The sequence below is a fragment of the Balearica regulorum genome, chromosome 14, assembly GCF_011004875.1.
Source record: "Balearica regulorum gibbericeps isolate bBalReg1 chromosome 14, bBalReg1.pri, whole genome shotgun sequence".
Classification (NCBI taxonomy): domain Eukaryota; kingdom Metazoa; phylum Chordata; class Aves; order Gruiformes; family Gruidae; genus Balearica; species Balearica regulorum.
In genome coordinates this window covers 17,917,828-17,945,549 of record NC_046197.1, presented here as the reverse complement: position 1 = coordinate 17,945,549, position 27,722 = coordinate 17,917,828, and the positions used below count along the sequence as shown (strand labels likewise).

The 27,722-nt window shown below is 41.2% G+C and overlaps 1 protein-coding gene across 6 annotated transcripts in view; it reads right to left on the bottom strand.

Moving 5' to 3' along the window:
• The window catches only part of MACROH2A1 (macroH2A.1 histone), a 47,124-nt gene extending 29,420 nt beyond the window's left edge, over positions 1-17,704 (bottom strand). For 3 of the 6 annotated variants that reach the window (XM_075767018.1, XM_075767019.1, XM_075767021.1), the window contains exons 1-2: positions 17,533-17,671; positions 9,103-9,303 (exon numbers count right to left, since the gene is read on the bottom strand). In XM_075767018.1, the coding sequence (XP_075623133.1) occupies positions 9,103-9,274 (172 nt within the window). In that variant the 5' untranslated portion in view covers positions 9,275-9,303; positions 17,533-17,671. Of the gene's footprint in view, positions 1-4,273; positions 4,422-9,102; positions 9,304-17,532 lie in introns of those variants that run through there. The other 3 variants (XM_075767020.1, XM_075767024.1, XM_075767023.1) reach the window with 3 other exon arrangements.
• Positions 17,705-27,722: the final 10,018 nt, after the last annotated feature.

The window sequence follows — 27,722 nt, the reverse complement described above, 5'->3', positions numbered from 1 at the left end:
CCTTCTCTTCAGGGAGATGAAATCATCGCTTTGAAAATTAAATTCTTAACAACTAACAGGTGATGTGTTGACACAAGGCCAGTTTCTGAACACACAAGTTCCAACAGGAACAAGTCAAGGGTTTCTAAAAAATTCTGAAACCTCCCCGCAAAAGAAAATTGAGAACAATATCCAGAAATCAAAGAAAAATGAATGTTGATACAATTCCACTGAGAAAATATGTGTTTGCTACAAAGCCAAAGACATGACAAGGAGTCTGTTTATTATAGTTTAAATTAATCATCCTTCCATCAGCATTTTATTGACTTCAGAATCATTTTACATGATTCCGGAAGGTTTTAACCCAATCAACCCCAATCAACCAAGACTGTTAAGAGTTTCCTGCATTCTTCTCTCATGTATTCCACCCAATCCCCCTGGAATCTGCAGTTGTGAGAGTGAAGGTAGAATCATTTAACAACACTTTCCCTCTTACGCATTCCAATAAAACAGTTCTCAGCCTTGGTTCAAAGTCATGGAAATTTGATGCAGTGAAAATCAATTCAAGAAATTTCACTGCTTTGAACAAGCCTTGATGAAACCTCAACTCTCAACAGGGCAATCATTCTCTTAGGATGCGATAAAAAAACTAAACCCTTCAGTCTTTAGTGTCTGAGCTGTATCAAAACTAGGCCCCTTAAAGGAGAAACTGTTAACTTTGCCAAGTTATTGTAAGTTTGGCATTTCTGTGAGGCAGATGACAGACTGCTGTTTACATAAAACTCAAGTTCAGGCCACAAAAGCCACTTCCACTTAGAGCCTTCTGATCTGACTCACACTTCTTTTCAGCTCTTTTCTACACTTTAATACCATCCATTATTTTTTTTGTAAGAGATCCAATGTTATTTAACTTCCTAATTTTTAAGATTTCTTGGTTTACTATTGATCTGTAAAAGGTATGCAAGTACACTTTCCAGGGAAACCTGAAAGCGAATTTCATCTCAAATGCTATTTATTACAACAGTCACACCCCAGGTACTAATTTAAAAAGCGATAGCCTATTTCTTCTCCACTGACTTAAAGAATCCTGATCTAACACAAATGAACCTTTTTTTCTTTTTCAGTGGAGCTTCCTCTACCTAGCGGTTTACACTTTGCTGTTATTCCTAACAGTTTACATATGTTTCAGAAATGCACTCAAACATGATTAATATAACTGCTGCCAGACGTTACTTGATGAAGTGCAGCATGTACACTTTGGTCTGGCTGTTACAGACTACAGGAGACTACTCAGGTCTTAAGACTTGGTCCTAGCTTAGTCTTTGACCTTTGGAGGCACATGTTAGGAACTTGCATTTCCAAACATTAAAGAAGTCAAGTGGCAGATGCCAATCATCTACTGAAGTTCAGTGAACGTTAATAACATTATTAACAAAAGAAAAAGGAGAGGACTTCATATTGAAATTCTGGAATTTACTAAAGTGACTCCAAACCCTGGGCTAAAAGAGGACATGAATACATGTGCACACAAGGGTGTGCACACCCGTGCCCCTACAAAGAGGAGCAAGATATACAAGTCAGTGTCAAAGACTTTACTAAACAATGACCAAAGCTGATGCAATCTGTATATGCTGTGGTCTCATTTTTGCAGTGTACTCATTTCAATGTGATCTGGCAGATGGTGATAATGGTTTTATTAGATACTGCCTCTGACAGTGAGGGAAGTGAGACTCAGTGTTTATTACTGAAAATATTATGACTCATTAAATTGCTGTTGTCTCAAAGTCCTTCCCCCACATCAAGTCTTTTTGACTCAAGATAGCAATGGAAGCCATAATAAATACAAGTATCTGTAGACAAATACAACTTCTTATTTAGAAGAAAAATATTTACCAATATTTTTCCACATTACTTTACAGAAGCAGTATAGGAGTGACTATATAGCATGTTCAACACCTTTTTTTGGAAAAAAATCTATGCCTTGAGAACAAAGGATGTAAAAAAAAATAAATCTATTACTTTAGGTGTTCTGTAGCAGGTGAATGTACGGACTAGCTGTAACTTCATCAGAGCAAAAAATACATCTAGCCTGACATCGTGTCCTCAGCCAGTGCCCAAGAGCAAATGCTCAGGAGGATTAAAGGACCAGGCAAACTTAAAATGCTATTTTTTCCAGAACATTCTCTCTGATTTCAGCCATGTGCGACTGAGTAGTTTCCCAACTTAGAAATGCCATCTTTGTGTTCAGTCCCCCAATGAATTTTATTTCTACGAATGTGTCCAGTTGTTTTCTGAAACCATCAGAATGGTTTGGTATCCATTTTTGGCATCCATAACATCTTGCAATAACAAGTCTCAAGACATCACAGACATTATTGCAATTTGGAGGAAAAGTACCTCCTGTTTGTTTTGAAAATATTGTATTTCACTGTGTACCCCCTGAATTTATTTTTCCCCAATGAAGTTTATATTGAGGATGGAGCATTTAACCTGACTGCAGCTAAGAACCTACACGGAATTTCATCTCTAAAAGAAATTCAGCGATAAATGTCCTGTGGAAAAAATAGACTGAAGACCAAACACATAGCACGATCTGAAATCAGGCACTCTTAAATAATCCTTATGGAAAAAAGAAAAGAGGAAAAAAGTCATACTTACAATAGTTGACGTAAGAACTTCTAAAGTTTGAGAAAATCTGAGAAAAGAAACTGCTTGCTAAATACTGCACACTACTCTAGAAAAATAGGATGTCTTTCTACTTTCTAGCACTTTGTGCGGCAACTGTCAGTCCCAAGAATAAAGGGCCAAAGAAGAAAAGACTTAAGCTTTATAGAGTCTTTGTTCTTCTCAACAAGAGCTAGAAGTTAAGACAAAGATAAGGGTACAAAAAAAGCCGCGTAGCAAAACCAGCCATATTTTTGTTATACACTTCACTTAAACTTCATTCTTCAAAGCAAAGGGTGATACCACTATTAAATTGAACAGCAATTTCTAGTAGAAGTCATTACTTAGCCAAATAAATAGATGTAATGACTTACTAGAATAAAGAGTATTTAATTCTAGATCTAAGGATATTAAAATAACTAAAATTTAACATTTTCAAGGGAGAAAGTAATTTGGTGAGTATGATATAAAAACCAAACCCAGCCCAGCATTTTGCATATTATCACAACATGACATACATCACAATGCAAATTCTGATGCATATTTACCCCTCTGAACTGAGTGTCTATATTGACATATCAGTATGCACTGTTAGGGATTTTATTATGACAAAATGCTTTGGCTTTTATGGTTTTTCATCAAACCTGATCTGTGTAGCTTGGATAACAGATTAGGACCCTAATCAGGTAAGTAATTTTCTATCGACTTAGCTTTTGTAACTCGAAGATCCACTGAAGTTTATGGTACTCGAAGATAAGATAGGCATGGGTTGGAGCCAAGGAAGGGCTTATCAGTGAAAGAAAACTCATTTATATACATGTTAAGCAGATCGATTCACGCATTTATAAGTTCAGAAGGAAAGTTGGCCATTCAGTTGGTAATAATGCAAAGTTTTATATCTAAAGAGGCACTTCTTACAAGTATAGCGATTTTAAATTGTGAAAATCTCACTTCTCTTAAGAGCACGACACAAGTCTTACATAAAAGAATGTTACAAAGGAGCTCTGCCATGCTGACATTTTCGAAAGGTCTCTGCTTGGGAGGCTATTGCCATAAACAGCCCTGCTGTATTTTAGGTCCAGTATTAATCCATTTTAAAAGACACACTAGATCTCAAGAGATAGTTTCATGCTTGTTCAAGTAAGGCACAGGTCCTACAAGGCCCTAATTTATTTGAAACCTCTTTTGGGACACAGTTTGTGGCACAACACCGTAATAGGGATTAGTGTTTCTAAAGCTGCCTGTTTAAATAGAAGAAACGTATCCTGGTAGCAAATGCACATTTCAACGGTATCAAAAAGATACTGTCAATTAATTCTCTTCCTAAATTTCATTATTCCCTAAGGACTATTATTTATGGTAGTCTCAGAATGCCTGGAACTTGAATCTGCTTTTATTGTAATGCCTTTTTTTTTTTTTTTTTTAACTGTGGACCTCTGAGCTACCCCTCTGCTTCCACGCAGAAGTTCAGCAGTACGTCTGTTTTGACAAACAGGACATATCATTGTTTTCCTCTGTGACCCTGTAAAAATTTTCAGCAGCAAGCAGAATGCAAAGAGGTGAACAGCAGTTCAAGTTGATCAGCTTGCACATCGGAAAGTGAGCATCTGAAGTGAGCAGTTAAACTTACTGCATTCAGGAAGGACTTTCATTTTGCAGCCAATCAGCAGCTGGCTTAAGAAAGTTTTCCACATCGAAAATTAATCAAGATGAAAATGCAACGAACTGAGCTCCAGCACATGAACCTCCATTAAGGGATTCTGGTGACATCAGAAAGCCTGAAAACAAAAACTCAGGTAAGCACCAGAATGCCTCAGATGCAATTCTAACCGTGGGATTCACGAGGTGCTCATTTTACATTTTAACAAAATACACGATCAACAGTACACAATGGGCAATAAAAATCCAGTTGAGAAAAAAAAAATCTAATGGAGAAAACAGACATTTAACATTTTCTCCTACCTTACTTCAGTATGTACAGAACAAATATAAATCAAAGTCTCATTTCTTCTGTATTTCTGTTCTCCTGCTGTTTTATAAACTTCTCCTTCTCCTCATTTGCTATGACATTTTGGCAATTGCAAATTATTTACAGTGTAGAGAAGACAATAGGGGGCAGGGGGAGCAGAAATCACTTGCAGGCCTGGTTCTTGCTGCCTTTAAATATGCTCACGAGATTTCTGTTTTTTTAAGGGCAAAGTAGTATCTTTTTCAGTTAGTAAGAAAGTTTGGACTATATTATAACTTGTACAAGCTATACATCTGAAGGGAACACATCTGATTCCATGTATGGCTGGACCAGTTCTGTCAAATACAAATCATACAACTTCACCTGAGTGCCTGCAATGCTCAAATGAAGTCTGTGGCCATCCTCTTGACTGACCTAGTATTTGGTGGTTTTTTTTCTTAACATAAACTGATACTGATGCACTACTTTGCAGAGAAAATAAGGATTGGATTGCAGTTTTCTGAAGCACATGTTAGGGACGATAAATAGGTAATGAACCATTGTGAAACATGTGCCACAATAAGGAAAGAAGACAAAAGGAATTACTAACACTGAACTTCTTGCCAGCTTAAAGTGGTTGATAATGCTTAAAATTAGTTCTGCAGCATAAGCAGAAATTAACAAATATTCTGACTATTCGCTGCAAGATAGATAGGCATCACTGCATGAACTGCTACTGCAAAGAAGGAAAATAAATAAGAACCAAGCATTATAGTTCTTCAGCATCCACACTATTCTTCCAGAGTAAAGAAAGGAAGCATATCCACTTGCTTCAGTATAGGTAAAACTCAAAGGTACTTTCTACACATTCACCCACACTTGCATCCTGTTTACAGTGGACATCACACATCATTTGCCTAGATGAAAAGCAGGAAAGAATAAGCAGGTGGTATACTTATGAAATCAAACCGCATACACTGGGTGTGCTGATGGAGAATTACTTTGTAATATTACTTGTAGGTAACAAGAACCTTTAGCAAATAAGTAAGAGAAGGAGAATACTTGCTGTGCAACCTGTTTATATGTCAAGTACAATGAAATGTAAGATAAGGAAACACACTTTATTAGCTGAAGACCAGAAGGCAAATTGTACATCTAATACCAATTTTATTATTATTGTTTTTAAAGTTACTATAACAGACCACACTGGGAAGATGTACTCCAGCCAGCCCCTGTAGAAGTTGTCAGAAGCCAGGAGACTAAAAAGCAGCACAGCAAAGATGCACAGTTTTTAGTTCACAGCAATTGAAGCAGCCAGACTAATTTCCTGTGTGCTAAACCAGCGCGTGTTCCTGCTAGTGGGGCTGTACTGTGTATAAACATGCGAATACGTAAGTACGAGAACAACCTAAATGTAGTTTGAAAAAGCACTTTGTCAGGCACAGACTGAAGAAGGGCTTAAATTACAAATGGGCCCATACACTACAAGAAATTATAGATATATATTATATATATTAAAAATATTATATATATTACTTTCTTATGAGTAGCACTACATACATGGTAACAGTAAGTTACCTTCAAAGTACAAAGCAGATAAAGTCATAACTATAGGTGGATCCAGAACAGAACTCCAAGCCTGAACAGCTGGAAGCATTACAGAAGTTCAAATCTCAAACTGAACCAAACCAAAATCCCAGATCTGAACACATTACAGGCTAATTTCAGATTTACATCAGAGTTAAACTTTTATCAAAGACCAGCAAAATTTAGCACCTCATCTTCTAAATGATTAAAGTCGGTGCCATATTCTGCACACACATGAACTAGTTTTCAGACCTTAGTAGGTTCCTTTCTATTAGGTCACGTCTCTGCCATTTCCCCCCTGAGTCTTTTCTGAAGTTCTTTCCTACAACTGCTTTTGATATTTTACGTTTTTCCTCTCCTTCCTGGATGCACAGGATTGCTTTTTTGATTTAGCCAATTTATTAGCACGCCACTTCACACGGTCTCCTTCCTATTATGTCACGTTCTTACTTCTATTTTGAAATGGTTGAAATGCTTTGATTTAGTCTCAGATCATGTGCTGACATGAGCATCTTTAAAAACTCTCCTGGAGAAAAGTCAGGATTTCTCTGGTTTTGTGAAGTAATAGCTGCCAAGAGGTAAAAAGAATGCTAACCAAAAATCTCCAAGCATCCCATTTCAAGGGAATGTTTCTGAATTATACTGAAAAAGATGAATGACCTGAAGTTCAGAAAACATACTGAGCATTAAAGGCTAAAAAAATTACACTATATAGAGTATGAAAAACTTACAGAAAGAGAAGGGGGAAAAAAGCTCCACAGAGTGAAACAGTCAAACATAAAACTATTACTAACTCAGTAAGGAAAGAAAAAAATTATCTGTGCTTTTGAGATGCACCTGTGCATAAGGATGAAAGAAAACCCTGAGATACAGGATACCAGGACTATCTACCAAGCCTTCAGAGAAGAGGAAAAAAAAAAAAACAACCAACCACCCAGCTTGAAAATATTTAAAGGGAGAAAAAAAAAGAAGGTAGTTTTCCCCTTAGCTCTCCTTCTCCTCATCCTTTTTTCTTTTTCCTACAGAAGCAATGTGTGATTATATTTTTTTAATCCTCTCAGACAGTTTCCCAGGATGCACAGCAGTTAAAGAAACACCTTTATTTCCCCAGCCTATCCTTAGCTGCCTAAACCATCACTGCCTCAGTAAACACTTTATATCAAACAGTTAACCAATAACATGTGCTGCTCATTAGCAGTGCCTTAAGCTCACCTGTATTGTTCTGTTTCTTTAAAAAAGCAGCAGTCAAAACACCCTTCACCCTAAGAAGCATTTTATTTGAGTTGTTATTGCTGTAAGCAGGAACCTAGCTGAAGGAAATGTTAATTTTTTAAGGCCATCTATGAAGTTTAAAAGCATTCTTTTTAAAGAAAAAGGCCAAATAAAGAAAACTATGAATAAGTGAGAAAAAAAAGGATATTTGATGGTTGAGAAGATTCAATAATGTGATATGAATACTTTACAGAAAACAAGCACTCTATTAATTATTCTTAATGTTACCGATCTTCATCTTTAAGGGAAGAACAAACTTTACAGGAAAAAAAAAAAAAAAAGCCTTTTTCTGTTTTTCAATGTCAATACCCATTATAAGGTATAACTCTAAATCACCTGAAGAGTCAGGTCACATTGGTTTTAAATACTCCCAGCAAAGTCAAATCACACACTTTGCTACTTTGTGCTTAAGTGAAAGAAAGAAGTGCAACTCTTCCTCAGAGACTCAGCGCACCCTTATAGCTTCAAGTCCAACATGCCTTGCAACACTTGTATCTGCTGCAACCAGAACACTGACATAAGCAGATGAACAGTAAAAAGAAATGCTGCTATGAGAAATGAGATCCAATTCAAGCTTTTCCTCAGTCATGCTAATAGAATCTGTCTCCAAACACTAATCCATCTAGTACTTGTACTCTTTCTGCTAGATCCCTAGGCTACAGGTATATGCTTGTAAGTCAATCTGGCCACACGAAAGTGACTGAACTGGTGGTTTATTCTTATGCTTTTTTTTTAATTTATTTTAAGCAAACCAATATTGTGAAAAGCCCATATGTTGATGCTATTACAGTTGGGGTTAATTTTCCATTAGAAGATTACTTTTGTAATGTTGTTTGTGGGGTAAACTTGCAATGTTTTAAGTCTTGTTTGAGAGAACTGCTACGTAAAGGTTTTTACTTCCATGTCTAGTTGTGTCTTTGGGTAAAGCATTTTCTTCCTTTGAAGTTTCTTTCTAAATGGAGGATAATACTTTTTTCCTCCAAGAAGGTACTGTAAAGATGAGATAGTTATTTAAGGTGTTCTCATTCTGATACAATGAGAGGAACAGAGAAAGGACTACAAAAGTAAACAAATAAGCTATGTTGATCCGGGGCAGATGAACTGAGTGTGCATTTATACACAGACTCAACCAAACAAATTGCAAACAGCATATGTAGTCTCAAAAATAATCTGTAAATTGAACAAAAATGTTTAAACAACGCTGTAAACAAGCTCAGCCCTGTGTAAACACCGAGAAGCTCTCTATTTAAAAGGAATGTATATGCATAACAGACAATTATAACCCAAACAAAACCATCAGGCACAAAATTGGAGCAGGCAGGACTGCAACACTGTAGGCCCAGTCCATACGCACTGATGTTTACAGGAATCCTTCTAACTGCCTACATGGAAGAAGACTGTTTACAACAGGTCAAAGCAAATCCAGTGCTGCAATGCACTAAAGCCATCAAAGCTGCAAGGCAGGCGTGGGGGTACCTTGATTTTGGCTTAGATGTCTGATCAGCATAGCACCTACTTCAGCTATACCTTTTTTAGTCATCTATAAATCAGAGGATCTTTTTTGGGTTGGTTTGTTGGTTTTTTTCTTATGAAAATCCAATTTGCATTATTACTTTCTCTGCTGTTATTTCACATTGTTCAGCAAAACTTACCAGTCAGATATTCCAGTACAGCAGCCATGTACACAGGAGCACCAACACCAATTCTGTACTTCGGGTGGCCTTTCTTAATGTAACGTAGCATTCTTCCAACAGGGAATATGACCCCAGCCTTTGCTGAGCGGGAAGTCTTGGTTGACTTCTTCTTTCCACCCCTGCTGGACATTTTGTCTATACTGGGTCTGGAACAGCACTCTATATATTAGGAAGAAAAAAGAAAAAAAAAAAAAGAAAAAAGACAATGAAAGGTTATCATAAGGACTGATGCTGTAATACCACACACAGAATTTCAAGACAGATCAGTATTTTGCATTAGGGTACATAAAACATACAGACAAGTTGCGTTTTTAGAGTATATACAACAAGAACCTAAAATAATTTTACCCAGAATGTTTACTTGCAATTGTAATCTTGGCATAATTTTATACAGTAAATATAGAAGCCAGTGAAATTATTTCAATCTGCTTTGGAACTACTTTTCTGCAATTCCTAACAGACTAAACCCGGTACCATTAACGGAGCAAAGTGTGAGAACTACCTAATGTAAAATAGAGCTTCTGCATTAAAGCAGAGGATGCTTTCCGCAAGGAGACTGACACAACCCTCTGCTCTCTAAGAAAAACTCTCAACTGGGCATTTGAACAACTGTAGTAGGACTGTTACGCTCATGAATAACCATGTTCCTAACTAGGAAAAACTGCATCCACTAAAGGTTTCATAAAGAGTATTCACCTTCCTTAAAGAACTAGATTTTCAAGCATGTGTGAATTTACAGAACAAAGGCCTATGCATGGCAAAATACATCTCCTGTACACTAAATGTTCTATTTGAAGAAAGATTTGAAATGAACCCCTTGAGATTTGAACCTACCACAAACCAGCTATCTCCACATCGAAGACTGTACTGCTTCAACATGCCTCTAGAATCTGATGAACTTCAATCTGCCACCATTCTGTAACATACCAGTGGTCTAAACACCCAGCAGATATCTGACAACTGTGTATCAGTTTATCTCGGTGAAGAAACCTACTGCTGATACAGCTGTCAAACATACTTTTTTCTCTCTTTGATTTCTGCTCAGGCTGTGAATAGAAGCTGACAAATCCAAAGAGGTGGAGGGTTTGCAGGCTCTCAAGGTATCTTTGAAGGTTTAGGCAATGCACTGGATTTTGAAATTAACTCCGAGGAAAGGAGACTGTCCCCATCTACCCCTCCCTCCCTCCTGCATGTCTGAACTCTAGGGAAACCAGCGGTATGCATCAGTGATACCTCTGTGCATCCTAGTTCTTTCCTTGCTGCACAAATCCTACCTAATACAAATTTTCTAGTGTGTTTGTATACTCCACAATGAAACCTCTTTCAGCCTGCTTTCCTGTCACACCAGTTCTCTGCTTCCCTCTTTGTTTTTCTCTTGTTTGTTCTGAATTCTGTCCTTGGCCTTATGAACCTAACTGTATTTGCCATACATCTGAATCCACGATGACTGAGTGAGCTCAGAATTAGACAAAACAGGTTTGCCAACCCCACTTCTAAGTTTTGCAACTTCTGTTCTGTGCTGACATGTCCTGCAGTGTTTTAAATCTCAATGAGTCACTGAGATTCAAATACATAATTATCAAATGAAGATCACTCAGGATAACTAAAGAAACATGAGTATCAAACATTTCCTTTCCACTTCCACACTCCATTCACCAAAGAGTCTGTACTTGTATAACATATTAAGTAAATAAATGCAATGGTTTTACTGCTTGTTAAAGGTAAATGAAATAATCCCATCGTATTAGCTGAGATGGAAGTCACGCTGTATTTATGAAACTGATGTCAAAAAACAGACAGAAAACTTTGGAAGAGGGAAGCCATCAAAAGGGCTCCTTCCCCTTTCTTCTGCTGTGAGCTCAGCTCTGTAACAACTATTATTCTGCAAAGAAGAGGACAAAAGCCAATTTTCTTGCCTTGAGAAACTGCCTTACTGGAGCTCACAAACGATTTCAAAAACCTTCCACTTAATTGCATTTTGTCATCTAGTTAGCTCTGTTAGCAATAAGGCTGGGCGTTGCTTTGAGTTGGCTATGGACTTTCTGCCAGGAATTATTTCCATAGTTCATAATCCATTTTCATCAATACTACAAATGTTTAATGTCACAAATGTTAAGAAATTCACTGAACCAAACGCCTGGGAAAGCGGGCATGAGAAATACCTGTGTTTCTAGCTTTCCCCATAATTCCTTTGTTTTGTAACTGACAGGTGAATGATGAAAAACATATTTTTTCTAGGGAAAACCTGCAAGCTTTATGCAGTAAACTTCTATTAATCATTTGGCTTATGAGTTTATGGGACAGTCAGAATATCTGGAAGAGAACACGGAAATCCTTACTTCCTGATGTTGGGTTTTTTTCTTTGGGAGAGTGTCATCTAGCCATCAGCTGCTGTAACATTTGGATGAAAGTATAAGTAAAGTATGTAGCAACACAGAATTACTGCCAAAGAGGCTTTGAAAGAGCTGGAGTAAATACAGATCACCCAATCTAAAAATCCAAATGGAAGACACATATGGATGGCTGTGCTGTAGCTGGTAACAGAAAGAGATGAAAGAGCACTGCCCTTTCATTTTTAGTTCCAAGAAAATGACTATTCACAGAGAAGTGAAGGAAGCAGATCCTTCATATATTGAAACAAATGGGTTCTGTATATCACTGTCTCTGGATACGTATCATCTATCCAGAGCGATGCTAAGTTTGTTGTTAACATACTGTCAATTGTCATCGGTCACACTAAACCAACCTCCCCCATATCATCACCCTTGAGCAAAATACTTTGCTGTTAGCTTCCAACCTCTTTCACCTGGCGTTCAGAACATGTTCTTCCCTTTAATGTACTATTTCTACTTAATACCTTCAAGTTTCCCGTCATCTGCAGCTAACACCTACCCATATATAATTTTTTTTTCTTTCATAATAAGCTTATTTTATCACTTCTGCAAATTCTAGAGGTTAATTTCCCCCTTTATTTTATACTCCTGGTCACATTTCTCTCATTAGTATTTAGGATAAGCCTAGATCTTTCTTGACAATTAACCTGATCACATTAAAGAGCTTTCTAGCTGTAAGTTTATTTGTGAGGAAAAACTTTGCCTGAACCAGAAGGGGGGGGGGGGGGGGGAGGGCTTGCATATTGATAAAAAAGCAAGAACTTCTGCACCTTTTAGTGTTAAAGGTGAAATGCCATAAAAATGAGTTTCAGAGCTTCCTGTCTCAAGGATCCCATTCCTACAACATGTAGTGAATCACTGCACCTTCAGAGGTTGGGAAATTCCAATTAAGTTTCAAGTACCACTTTTAATTTTGCCAACCATATAATTTGGAAAGGGAAAAAGAGAGCCTGGCATGGAAGACCTTTTTGGGGCTTAATTGTGGATTCAGGTTCATTGCTTTGCAGAACCTGTTTGTCCTGCCTTTGAGCCAAGGGATGGCTCAACAAGCTCTCAAAGCATCTTCTCTACTTCTAGTTCTCCATAGGAAAAGAGAAGGGAACCTGAGGAGATCTCACTTGCAACAGCCACAAAAAAAATAAATTACTGAAGTTACATGTAAAGAGCATGGCAACAGATCAAAAAACCAAAGAAAACTGTGTGCCTTACATGTTCTCAAATGGTTTATCTTTGTAACACCAGAGACTCTGGAATGCTGCCAACATTAATGAACCAGAGCTGTTTGCTGAGTCACTGCTAGCCAGCAGATGAGGAAGGCAACCAAAGGGAACCTTATCACATGTGCCATAGCTCAGACAAGATTTGAGCAGGACAATTAAAAAAAAAAAAATTAAAAAAACAATCACAGTCAATGACAGTCAATGGACCAGTCCTTTCCTTTCCCATCCCCTGCCTTTGCAATGGAATTACTGGGAAACTTTACCAAATACATTGCAAAGTCTTCAAGGATTTGACAATAAAATTATTTCATTTCAATGTGACAGTTCACAAAATTAGCACTGGGATATCACCGAGGAGTCAACTTCTTTAAATTCACCTTTGACTTCAAATCAAATTTAATGCTATATTCTTCAATGGCTCTGCTGTGCTTGGACACAGATTGCCCTAGTTGCAGAATTTAGCACCTGATTCACAGCCTTTTGAAATCACTTAAAGATTGCAGCAAGGTTCATACTGCTTTCTTACCATCTCACAATTCATAGAAATGAGAATTTGAAGGTATATTAATTTGGCTCACAGCAAAGATTCAAGCTACAAGGCTCCTCTGCTGTTGGGTCTTTGCAAGCCAGAAATACAGTTTCTAAGAAACAAAATAATACTAAGGTGTAGCAATGGAATCAGCATAATTAACATTTTTCTGTTTGAAAGTGGCTGTAGTAACTCTGGTTGGCCATATTTTTCTGTGTGAAGATAGATACTCCACTAAACCACACTTCAAATACAATCTTCCTAAAACGTGCACAGGCATCTGTTTTTTCTGAAAGGTTTAACGTCATACAACTCTGAAAGTACAGCCTGCACATCCTGGTAAAGTGATACCTAATTTCCAAATACCAGTACTCTATTAGCTCAGTCAATTTGACACTTTCATCAAACAGCAGTAATAAAAACCCCCTGCTACTAATAGTTTTCAGGTACTGGTTCTTAATGACTTAACAAATTACTATGAATGCTACTGCTGCCAGGCAGGGACCGTTCTGATCATGGGCTTACATTGGTGTATTAACTGCACTCAGCAAACAGATGATTAAATTTAGATCTACATCATCACATCAGTACGTGTAGCGGAATCCAGGAGACCATTACTACAATAGGATAAATTCTAAGATTTAGTAATCATTCTTCTCTTCTTTCCAGTACAAAGACTAAGCTGGAAAGTTCATTTTTGTATCACAAGAGATTAACTGAAATGCTATTTTCTTTCATTGTTTCAAAAGATTAACAATGTAAGTGCTGCCATTCTCTCTTAAGTCTATTTATGTACTATAATAACAACCGCTCGCTGAACTCTTTTTGAAAAGGTGCTTTTGAATTTGCTTTGACAACTAACTTGTACTGTTCTTGGCTAATCAGAAGCTAGTCTGGCATATTTATAAGATGCACTGCTTATGGAGTTGGTATAAAATGGTCTCTAATAACGCTTGCCTAGCACAACAGTGTCTCAGTCTGTGACTGTGGTTTCTAGGTACGACAGTAATAAAAGAAGAGCTAATTGCTCAGTTATCGTTTGATCTGATGTGATTTCAAATTTTAGCTTAACTGCTTTATCAAATCAGTAACTCTTCGTGGTCTGAAACAGAGGAGTGAAACCGGTTGTGAAACAGCCATTCCAGCACTACATTTTCTGTTCTCAAAAGGTAGCACCATACATACGTTTATTTTCACTTGGAAAACCAAGAACATCCCTCATCTAGGAATGCCCAATAGGCGTACTTTCTGTTGAAGATTAATAAGACTAAAATTCCCATAGTGACAATGTAAAGGATGGAAGAAGAGGAATAACATTTTCACAAAATCTGTGTGCAAAACAAAATACTGTTGCACAATTGTATTCAACTGGCAAAAGTCCCTCCCTCCCACAATAGGCCTGAAACCCCGAAACAAATATCCTGTTAACGCGCAAACCTCCACTATGAACAACTGGGAGTGTGACAAGAGTTTTAGCTGGGCATCCTGCCACCAATAGTCAGGAAAACATAAATACAATTGTCTTCACTGACCACTGCTGGGAGTACTAACATGAAATCAAGCCCATTTGTGCATTATAGCTTTTTTATGTACTAGGTAGGAAGCATAAAATTCGATACAGGACCTTAAATCACTGGACTATTTATGAATTCAATGTTCAGAAAAACTGTTCTAAAGAACATTTTGAAAACTTCTTTGCCACTGGACATTTTTGGAAGACAGCAAAAACACAATAAAGAATTCACATGGATGCTTCCAAGGCAAAATCCAGATGTAGAATGAAATTTAAGATAGATGCCATACTGCTGAGGGAAGGGAGTGCAAGAACTCAACCCACTGAGAAGGCCACGAATGGGGTGATTCTAGCATCACTCCGTGTGGAGCAAGGACCACGAGCTGAATCCTGCCCGTTCTCTTTAAGGATGGGTCTGGTAAAGAACTATAGCTTCTTTATGTGTCAAGCGTTGCACTCTTTCCACAAATACTACTTGTTTCTTTTCCGATTTTATCTTTAGGAAGCACTGAGCTGACAAAACCTACTGCTGACTGCATTGCCCACTGGGTCAATATTCCCTCTCCCATGGGAGGCTCTTTTTCCTCTTGTAGCATCGCTTCCAGATTCCCACTCCTCTACCCCTACCTTATAACCTTGCTGCAGCAGAACTACTTTTTATGCAGAACAGACAAGAGGCCTTGATCCTGGTTGACACAGTTGTACAAAAATATTTCTGAATTTCTTTGAGGGAGCAAGATTTTGACCATCCTTTAGGAATGTGATGATATCACCTATCTTATCAAGTAAATACCTTTTATCAAAGCTCATTGCTGTGTGTTGGAATTTTACCTGCAGAACCAGGCAACTCATAAGGACAATTTTAAACATGCTGATTTATTTTAAGACTAAGTTTGCAGTGGTAGATTTTTCTTTTTTGCTAATGCTTATCTATAAAATAAGCAATGCTTAAGCACTCCTCCTATATTATTGTCATTAGGCCAAATTGCAGTCTTACTACTAGTTTTTAGATCAGTTGTGGCTTAATCTACACTGTTAATATTTGGCTTTACTGGCAATCACAAGGGTATGTCTTAAACACAACAAAACAAAGTTATTCTTTAGGAACACAGAAGGCCTAGGAGATTTCAGTGTGAAAGGTTATGATGCATAACACGACAAAATAACCTGCAACCATTACTAAGCAGACAACAGCATAATTCCTTTATTTCAGAACACTTAAAAAACTCCCACAACAAAACAGACCACACTGGGGAGTTTTCTAGAGACCACTGGATACAAAATCTCCCATACTCAATTGCATCAAAAATATATTTTTCAAAACAACTGTAATTGTCTTGCTCCTGCCTCAATCTTTTAACTCCAGGTTGTGCCTAAGAACCCGGGTTCTGTTTTTATTAATTGCTCACTTGCTCCTTAGCTCATTTATTTCTTCTGCTCCTAGGAATGGGGGGAGGCAGTGGATCTGCAAAGTTCCCTACAGACCTGTTGCTAAGTGACAGCCACATTCAGTCCTAGGGAAAAAATGGTTGATCGTTCGCATGGTCAAGAGATAAATAACAAGCCTCATCCAAGTCTATTTCAACAACCAGTCTCCTTCCATCAACATAAATGAAGCAACCTCAGTAAAACTGAGTAAAACCCTACTTGTATATGAGCTAGTTCCAACTGCTGCCTTCAGATTCAAATGCATGGGACTTCTGCAACTTACTTTTAAAGATTACAGAGGAAACAAAAGATGTAAGTTACAGAAACAGTTCTTTCCCCTTACTGTCTCCTACACACACAAACATGTCAGTCTTCGGTCTAAATCCCAGCGCTCCTGCATTATATCTTGTGCCGAGTCTTAGGAACCTGCATTCACCTGCGTCTTGCAGTACGTGCAGTCCCCTATGAGGAACACCCACACCCACAGACAGTCCGTATAGGTTGCTCAAATCCTGCAGGCAGACATATTGCAAGCTATACAAGAAGTGACAGTTCTAAAAGAATAAGGAACCCCGGGTTTTGCTGACCATTTATTTTTACCATTCTTGGAAGCCTTTGCTCACGGTTTTAAAAACGTCATTTGGCTTTTTTTAATTAAGTCATTCATATGCGGCAGGTAACTTTTATGTCACGGTTTCTTCATCCCAAAGTGAAGCACACTGAAAACACGTTCTGCTGCTTTTCACTCGCGCCTTTTGCGGTCTCTCTAGATTATCTTCTCCTGCCCGATGACCCGAGGTGGGAAAGACGAAGAGGAGTCCGTGCGTGCGTGTGAAGGCTGAGAGACGTGAGGAGCCGCGGCTCGGCACCCCCGGCCGGTCCCTGACACCTCCGGGCAGGGCGAGCGTCTGCGGGGCGCCCGCTGGACTCCTTCCAGCCTCCGTACCGGAACCCAGATGCAGATTCAATAGAAATAAAACCCCGCTGCCACCATTTCGCTGGGAGCGCGGTGGATCTCCTGGCTTCACCCGAGGCACAACAAGCAGAGGCTGAACCGACACACGGCGCGGCCCCCGGTTTTCCTCAGGGAAGGGCGGGGTGGTGGTGCAAGGACCCCACCTTCCTCACAGCCCGCCCCGGTTGGCTCGGGGCCCCTGGCACCCCGGCCCCGGTGCCTCCCCGCCGCGGCAGAGCCCCTCAGCGCCCCCCCCCCCCTTCTTCTTCTTCCCCACACGGCGGGCGACCGTGCGTAAGGCGGACGCCCCTTTCGCGCCGGCCCGTGGGCGACCCGCAGCAGTGACTTACGGCGCGGCCTCCGTCGGCAATATGTCTCCCGTCGGCCGGCGGCGGCCCCGCTCCCGCTGCCGCTGCCTCCGCTCCGCCCGCGGGGCCAACGGGAACGGCTCGACGGGCTGGCGGCGAACTCCCACAATGCCCCGCGCGCCGGCGCGTCACATCCCTCCCCCGCCCCGCCGCCCCACGCGCGCTCCCCTCCCCGCGTGGCCCCGCCCCTCGCCCCTCACGGCGGCCGTTGGCGCGGCGGCCGCCTCGCGCTCTCTTCACGGAGCGTCGCCGCCCGCTCCCGGCCCCGCTGTCCCGGGGGGGGGGTGGGGGCCGCGCCACGGCGGAGCCCCGGTGGCCGCTCGCCTCGCCGCCTGGCAGCAGTGCGATGCCTCCCGCCTCGGCGACCGCCAGCGCAGGCCCGCGGCTCCCCCCCCCCCCCCGCCCCGGCCCCCGTGGCAGCTGGCTGCCATGCGGGCGCCCGGCCTGGCTATTGAAAAGCCCCGTCTCTGCGTGGGGCTGGGTCTTGGCACTGCGTCCTCCACAGCTGCTCCCGGGCCTCCTCTCCCCGCGCCCAGCCAGGCCATTGTGTACAAACGCATTTGCTCCTGAATCTTCAGCGGGGAGGACAAAGCGGGGGGTTTAATGCCGCATTCCTCCTAAAATGAACTTTCTCCTTCAGGGAGGGAAGAGACAGCCACTGGGTCGTTACCGCTGGTGCGAGGCGCACACGCTCTTTCTGCTCTCCTGGTGCTGTACAAAAATGGCTTGCTGCCATTTTATAAAGGCCCCAGATGGAGCTTTGGGAGGAGTTTCTGCACAGGAGATGCGGATGTCTCTGAGCGCACCTTGCTGGGTTGGGAGAGCCGGGTTCCTGCTGCCCCACGCCCGCATGCCCAGCCAACAAATGGAGGGCGCATCTCCTTCCATTGCCTCACCCACCGGTGGAAGAGGGTACCTGCCACAGCGGGTCTTGGCTGCAGGGCAGACAAGCCATAACAGATTGCCTCTGCGCCTACAACGGTGGGACTAGGGGCAGCAGGATTTTTGCATGTCATGGAAGACTCCTGGCTTGCCAGCACTGCTAGACCTTTGTGCTGCTCCCACCTGAACGGAGCATCCCCTTTCTTCAGTGCCCGAAGCAGGATGCCAGCCTGCAGCCTCTGCCCCAGTGTCCTTTGCTGTGCTTTCATGGCTAGAGCTGTGACAAGGGACAGTGACGTAATGCCATTGCAACTACCAACAGCTAATAGAGACAAGGAGTTTCACCCTGAGCTCCAGCTCTCCTTATTTTGCTCGGTATCAGCACATACTCACAGTACCTTTGTTACACGAAACAGAAAGCAGAAAGAAAGAAAATGGTTTAGAGGAAAAATGAAAAACACGGAACTGGGGACAGCCCGTATAAAACACGGGGCTGGTCTGAGAAACATCCCTTCAGAAAGTGTTTCTGACATAAAGGGCTGTGTGCAGTGCATGTGGCCAACAAAAAAAAGCAATGCTGAGTGCAATTCCGCTGGCCAAGCTCGGGCACTATAATTGTGGTGTTCTCATCTGTATAAATGGCCAGGCTTGGTCTGGTTTTTAGCGCAGCTAAACCCTGTGTCTCCCAAGACATCTCTCATTGCCTTTCTGCGCAGCACACGGTCCAATGCAACCTTGGCCTGACTGTGCTCCCGAAGTGCTAATTGTAACCTGGATGATCTTCAGACTCCCGGTTTTGCCTAACAAAGACTGCCCGCTAAGTAAAGTGCCCTGTAGTCCCTGACTGCCCTTACCCCAAGGATATGGATCCAGTACTTGCTAGGCCGTCTGCCATGGCTGGTCTTACACAGCCGAGGACACACTCTGCTTTCCCTGTGTTCCCATCCACACACACCATCTCTCTCCCACCTCCTCCTCAGTGTTCACGGCACAGCCGAGCTCTGCTCCCTTTTTCCTTGCAGGTAGTGCTCCCCACGCAGTAACCTTTCCCGCCTGCTGTGCAGAGCACTGAATAGAACTGGTCCTCCAAAGCTTGGCTCTTCCCATTCCGTTTGGCTGTCACCCACACAAGTTTTATTAAAAAAAAAAAACCACAACCAAACACCACAAATATTTCTGTTAACATGACGAGCTGCAAAGGCCTCTGTGGACTTTAAAGAACCCGCAACATTGTCTAATGGGGTTGATACAAGGCTACAAAGTGAAGGGAGCTGACCTATAAGGATTTATCTGGGAAACCAGTGTAGGTCGCTTGCTGTCCTCTTCTGCTATCATCGTTCATTTTGTCTGGTTTTTAAGGGTAGTCTCTGGATTTTTTGAAGCCTTCCAAACAGAATTGGTGAGAATTTCTGGAGTGAGAGCTGCCTGAGTTTGCAGAGAGCCTGACAAATTTGTCCACTCAATACGATGCTAGCACAGAGACTGCTGTTGGTCATTTCAGTATTGGCATTGACTGTCGCACCTCTCACTGAAGCGTAGATTTATCGTAGTGAACATCTGCTGGGGCTGCAAAGAGCGCCCACTTTGACAGCACACCGTGTGTCACAAATGTCTAGAAGGGAGCGATGCTTCAAAAGTCCGTGAAACTACACCATATAAACTACCTTGCTAAAACAAACCTTGGCTTAGATTTTATTCCCTTTGCCAGTTCAGTGATGTATTTATTTATATATAGAATGATAAAAAGCACCTTTCCAGAGCTCTGCTGTCTTTATGATTAATATAAACAGTTCATATTCCTGCATTCTTGTATTCTTACTTCATTTTGACGCCCTGACTCTGTAATCAATTTTAGCAACCTCAAGGGACTATTTGCAGAAGATAGTTCTGAGTGATTGAGAATATAAACACCTAACTTGTTTATGCAGCATAGGTGGCGGAGAAGGAAATATTACTTGGGAGGGGGCAGAGCAGTGTGGGAAGGGTTGTGGCCGACGGTAATCCTCTTAAACTTAGATAAGCGTTTGCACTTTGGGATAGCTATCTTAATTCTGACTGCGTCACCTCATTTGTCATTGTGTGTTTATTATATTGGATATTCAGAATGCATGTCCTAGGTTTCTTCAGTTTGCTGAAATACCTCTTCAGGATGCAGCGTGCCCAGCCAGCAGGTCCCTGCTGGTTTCCTTCCATCTTCCCATGGTCAAAAGAAAGTACAGATTCCTCAGGCGTGACCTACTTCTCTGAAGGGGCCATCTCAACCTCCTTCAGCTGCTTAGCCTCCTCTCTTTTTGCAGACTATACCACTAATCCATGCTTAGCTAACTCCTTACAGGCAGGTTACAATCACATATATGTACCTGTAACATGCGTAAAGCTATTGACATTCTTGCGTTCTCCGTCAGATGGGCGCAGTGACCTCGTACCAAACCCAGTCGGTGCTCATCACGCTCTTCATGCAACCCACAGCCCTAGTATCTGTCCCAGCAGAGCATTAATTGTGATTTCCAAAGGGGTGACGCTGGCCTTCCTGCGGATTGCTGTAATCCACCATGGTTGTTACTGCATTGAGAAGTTCCTCACTACAGTACTTGACTGTGTGTGGGACAGGTGTTTATTCTTCTTTTACTTTGCTCTGGTTTCCAGCCCCCATAAAGATATGCAGCTTCCCTGTTATTCAAAATTAACCCAGCAAAATCAGGAGCTTCTGCAAGTGAGATCGACCACAAACTCATGCTGGACCCACGGTGCGTTTTGACCCCTGTTTTGGGCAGGCTCAGAGTCACTGATCTGAATGATCTCTTTTAATCTTCATTATTTAGACAAACAGAGAACTGCAGTTTGGTTTCCAGCACGCTTCAAAAACCGACAGCTGACTTTATCGAAGTGAGCTGCTGTTTTCCCCTCAGGCTTTATCTACCGCAGGTGAAGAGAATTCATTCCATTTTCAGATAGTCTTTGCTTTGACATCCACGTCACGACAATTGTGAAGACATTCCCCCTCTTCTCAACATGCAAACCAATTATTTGTTCCTGCCTCGACGTTCTCAAGGCACCGTCAACTCTATATTCTTGCCAGGCGTGTTGTCCTATAGCAGAAGTGCCAACTGGTGCTAATATGTTATGGTGAGATTAATACTTTCAGGGCACAAGAAGTGGATGTCTGGGATTTATTTCCCAGGCTGGTAGACAGAGATAAGTTAGTACAGATAATTTACTTCTTTTGTTCCAATTTTTTGTAGGCAGGCTGCCTTTTATTTTTTTCCAGAAATGAAATTCGTGCCAACCAAGTTTTTCAAATATCTATGCCATTTTAGTAACTGCTTTCTTCTAGAAAAATACCACCTATGGACATTTTTATCAATGCTTATGCCCCCTATCAAAAAAATGCTTAATTGCTTTGAAAATGTTTTAAATAAAATGTCACTTTTTTTTAAAGGCAGGCAAACTTTTTCCATTTTAAATCTGGAAAATGAGAGCCGCTATGATAACTGCACTTTTTAACCCAGGTTCTGAAGTCATTCATACAGCTGATGGATGCTGTGACTCAAAAAAAAAGGCAAAATCTGTAAAATCATAATTAATCTGTAGATTAGGGATAATATTAACCTCTGATATAATGCATTTCAAAACCTGCTTCTTCCAAATAACTCCAGTAATAAAAGCTAAATGCTGTTTGGAGGTGTAAAAGTGGTAGCCCAACGACACAGTGACATCAGGAAACGTAAAAGCTGGTTTTCCGGCAATATGGAGGAAGCATTCTCTAAAATATGACGGAAGCACCCTGGAGCACGCAGAGAACAGGGACCCTCGTCTGCCTGTCGTGTAGCCAGCCCTCTGCTCTGAGCATAACCTGATTCCAGGTTGTGCATTAAGCAAAGCAGTTCGTTCTCTTCTGGTATTCAAAACAGCGTCTTGCATGACTGCATTTTTAATGTCAAGTGGCTGGGGAAAGTTCTGTGTTATTGTGCAAAGAAAGCATTAAATCTAAGAGCTATGATTTATATTATTAAGTCAGAGGATTCAAAATTACATCCCATGATGATCTGCTCAATGGTTCCTGGTAGCTGGTGAAAAGCTCATGTAGTAATAACTCATATTTCTTATTTTTAGTTACTAAATCCCATTGCTTCCCCAACATTAATTTTCCATGTAAGCAATAGCTATAGTTGCCAGAGGGATTTTATATAATTGCAGATGGTAGGAGACATAGTTGGTAATTGCAGAAATGCAGAGGGAGATGTCCAGGAGATGATCTTCTATTAAAATGTGGCCGTTGCTATGGAATACTTTACTAACTGCTGTTCTGTATGACAGCGCTATGATACACCATTTCAAATAAGAGGTTATTTTTAAAGCAGACCCATTTCTTTGCCTGCAAAAGCAAAATCAGATCACCTCTCTGAGGAAAATTAATTTAAAAATCTCCTGTGCTGGACAACAGACATTATATAGAATATTGTTCATGAAGGAGTCAGGAGTATTAGAGTCCACCATAATATGAGGCAGCAATGAAACCAGGGGCTTTCGTATCCATATCACGAGACAAGCCCTACTCTTTAAATGAAACAAAACTTCTCTTGCAGATATGAAGATCACCAACTGTCATAGCAAACAAAAGCTTACTCGAGGCTAATGTTCTCCCTTTAAACTGAACTTCATAAATTCATTCTGATCAGAAATACCAGTTTTCTTCTGTTTATTTTGAAGTATGTTCTCTGTGCGGAGAGAGGGGTACAAAATGAAGAAACAACGGTGCTGGATTCTTCTTGTGATGGACACAGAAATGTGCCTGCGTGTCCATGTCAGAAGCAGTGCCAGGTGACATGGTCACCCTGGGCGTTGCTGAGGGACCCAAAGAGCTGGGTAGCGCTGGGAATGCAGTAGCTGCGGTGCTTTGTGAGGACGGTTTCAGTCTCTGTCTCTCTTTGGGAAATGTTGTAAGGATAGGTTAAGAAAACAGTCATGAATTGTAAATTTAGTAATGCTGGCTCCACAAGATTTGCCAAGTCACTCCTGTCATTCTGTAACAGTCTATCTTTAGCTCTTTGTGGAGCAGAAATCTGAAGAAAAGCTGCATATGAGGACAATGGAAAAAATTTAATTGAGTAATAGAGATGAATGACAAGTTCTAGTGCATGCTTTGCTCATCTTAAAAATCGTCATGTTGAGAAGTGTCTGCACGATGAGTGGAGCACATGAAGTTTTTCCCATGGCGTGGACAGATAAAAACTTCAAACCAAGGAGGAAACAGAGCAACATCTCCCTCTACGGGAGTCCCTTGCATTGCACCCCCAGGCTCCTGGCAGCTGCAATCTCCTGGCTGCCCAGGCCGGTGGGCCAAACCTCGTCAGCCGCTCCTGCTAATTCCAGGTAGGCTGTGTGGGCTGACAGTGAGCAGATGCTGAGGCTGTGAACCATAACTAATTATTTCTAACTAAAGTCTTGGTTTCGTGACAACTACTCAGAAAGAGTTTACACGTGTTAATGAGAAACCCAGTTTCCTAAGCAGGCTTTGCAATATGACTGTGCTTGCACGTGCTGCTTTTGGTGGGGTGACCAGCATGCAACGAACTGAATGTCACCAGGCGAACAGGTCCATCCTTCTGTGCTTTGACAGTCCAACCCTTCTACAGTCTCTGGAAGAAGAAAGAACCACATCGTTTTACCAGTTACAGAGGGAGGAAAATGTCACTATGCTGAACCCAAGCAAAAGTCTAGAGATGTGGGACAGACTTTTTTTCTGTCATCTTCAGAGTATGTCACTAGACACAATGAGGATAAGCAGGTGCCTGTAACATAAAAATACATTTTTATATTTTTTTTGTGGAAACAAATATAAAAATTCCTTATTGCTTTATTTACATATATCTCTGCAATTCATTTTGGGATATGTTATTTCCTTCTACTTGCTTCTTGCTAATTCATCTGATGACATTTTCATCCATTAAAAAAGGCTTACGGAAAGCACTGGGATGAATATCAAGGCAAAATATGCCAGGATATTTGTTTGGAAGTGCTTAGAGGGCCATTCTGAAGCTTGTGGATCAACCAGGCAAGCAGAATTAGTCTCAAGTGTCAGTTGACCTGTCCCACAAATTGAACTATGGAAAGTAAAGCATTCTCTGGGTGATAGTTGTGGTGAATACTTTCCAAACAATTCATGCAATAGAAATACGGTCACATAAACTGTTTATGGATAATAAATGAATACGAAATATGAATATGAAACAAAATGAAAATCTAAATCTTTCTGTGTTCTATTTTGAGAAGAAAATCATTGGTATTTGGTGACTTCCTGAGTGTACTGATTATTGTGAATAACCCCTATAGCTTGGGAATATGCCTCTTAAATTAAATTTTGATTTCCCTATATGCTGTGCAATGTATTCTCAGAGGTTTCTGTCTCATTAATATCGTCACATTTTTCTAAGGTCTGGTCAGTTTTGAGAAAATAAGAGATGTGTAGTTTATTGCTAAATTGCCCTGATCACACATGGAAGCATTTACTAGTGCACAGCATTTCTCCTGAACGCACCTCATATTCTTAAACTGCTCTGTGGATTGTTTTTTCACTGAAGTTGCTTTTTAGGTACTAAAATAAAGAAAACAATATCCAAATTTTCTTTCAACATATGATTTTGTAAAAACATAGGCATGCAGGAATCCCAACAGAAGTAAATGTCAACTCTCTGCACCAGTCCCATTACCCTCGTTACCATGCACGTGCATCGTGTTCTGCACGTGTGTGTACAATTAGTGATGTCCACTGTTATACAATTACCTGAAATATATCTCTGGAAACTGGATTGGGCAAACACAGCAACATCTGGTCACTCAAACCACTATCTCAAGCCTTCTTCATAAAATAGATTCCCTTTTTTGGGAACTGGAGGAGATTTGTTGCTTCTCTTAGACCCAATTGTGTTTCAGAATATTTCTGGGCTGTTGTGGCCAACGTTTTCAAATGTGATTAGTGATTTTGCCAATCATCAGATCTATTAGACTTGTATCTGTTAAACAGAGCTATAGACATCATTAATCACTTTAGAAAGCCTTGCCTAGTATTTTTCTTAATGGGATGTATCATGAGATCTCTCTTAAGTCCCTTACCACTGAAAGGGGAGCATCCTCAAGCACCTTTACCATCTGTATGTGAAGACATGATGCCATTAAGGAGCTCAGCCAGCAGGTGGAGTTTAAATTGCATTTAAACAGCAGAACTTTAGACTCTGAGTAAGGCTTAGCTGGATCTGTGCTACTGGAAATGCCTCTTACTGACAGTTCTGGAAGAGTGTTGGGTCGTTAAAGCTTACATCGGCTGTCAGACTTATTTATATGTAGGCCACATCGCTAGTGCAGAGATGGCACATACAGTTTATTAACTTGCTCGCGTTAACTTTGGAGTAATGTGGAGGAGTGCTAAATAATTGTCACTATGTGTAAATTAATAAAAAAAAAGTCAGCTGTCAATTTTATATATACTTGAACAGACAAGAAGGGAGAAAGAGCACTCAGATGAACTGATTTCCCAATTTAAGCTTTTTTATTTTTTGCCTTGATGGCAAAAAATAGGATTAGGATAGAATTAGGGTAGGATTTGATGGCAATGCTTCACGAGAAGCTGCATTAAGCACTGAAAGAGATGAGAGGGTCAAGAAATATCTGACAAAAATCATAGTGCTGCTTTGGTAGCAATGGGAGGTAGATGAGCGAAGGGTTTATTGCGTCTGTCAGTAAGCTTTGTTGTGAATCTAGTGCTGAACAACAGCCAAAGCAAGAGAAATGAGAGCTGGCCGACCCTTCTGTGCAGGATATGGCTATGGTTGGCATCTGCCCGGGAGCGAAGCCAGACTCCAAAGCTTATACCTCCATCTCAGAAATGAACTGTGTGGTCTGGCACCACTTTATCTTACACTATGCGTTCTGGCTTAAGGTTAAAGGCAAGATCTGATTTATAAATGCTGCTATGATAAGCTATTCTGTTCTGGAGGCAGTTTCTGCTGTTATCCAGAAATCAGTGTGAGAAGTGTGTAAGACTCTGAAGAAAAACAATGATGGGATTTGCTTTGGCTAATAGAGACGTAAGCAGTATTGGCATCCAGGGAAGTCCTTACGGCACAGTTTTCGGGGGGGGGGGGGGAAGAAAAATAAAATGTTACACCATGGTGTGGTGATTTGAAGAGTGAAATTTTGTACCTTCCTGACAGGAATGGCTTGCAGAACCTCATGGAGATGCAGTCTACAAAATCTAAAGGCATGTTGGACACAAAAGCAGGCAGGAGCATGCAAACAGGAAAGGGAAAGCGAACCAGACAGGCAGATCAGGGCCTGCCAGGTTACCCTGACTTCCTCCGAGCTATGCAGGAGAAGAAAGGGAATTGGCAGCCACTAAAAGCACATGATGATACAACCCAACTGCAGAGACAATGTGAATTACAGGCAAAACACTGAAGAAAAATATACAGGCTGAAATTTCAGTTGTAGAGGCTACAGAAAAACTACTGCTTTAATCTAAATCAGTTCCGTTCCTGAACTGGTGGCACTAAACCTGTGACAAAGGACTCAAAGCAAGGGTGCAAAGCACCACAAAAAACATGGTCGAAGCAGATGACACAGGCTGCGGAAAAACTGCTGGAAAATGCCTGGGTGTTTGGAGGAATTGAAATGTCTTTCAGGTCCTTGCGTCTGCAAACGTGCTCGTATACTCCAATCAGGCAGGCACCTGCTCAGCAGAATGCCTTAGAAGAGAGAAGGAAATAACAGGAACTATAAAACGAGCATCTCGGCACCCGTAAGGGATGCAGCAGCTAGGGAGCAGATGGACATACTGCATTAGACCCAAGTAACATTAAACAAAGCCCTAACAAGAATTTAATACCAAATACCCTCCCTCAGTTCTGTGAATACATTCCACCTGGCAAAAAGCAGAATTTGCTCCATACTAAGTGCCAAAATAAGGGAAGTTGGCAACCGGTGCTGGAGAAGGAGAGCCGCCGTGGCCACGGAGGCTGTCATAAATAACGCCGTGAAGCATTTCAGGAGGCAGGCCATCCCTCCTGGGTGGTCTCAGACAGCGAGCCCCGGTTTATTCCCGCTGTCTCGCTGGCTGCAAAAATTAACAGTGTTTTGCTTGCCACCTTAGAAAACCTCAGTAATCTAAAGGCCTGGATGATGTGCTTTCTGCCATAGCAGAAGATTGGCTTTGCTGATCTAAGGGTCTGTTCCAGTCCTGGGTCTAGTGTTTCAGTTTCACATCATCACGCTCTCATAGCTCGCCAGGAGGCAAT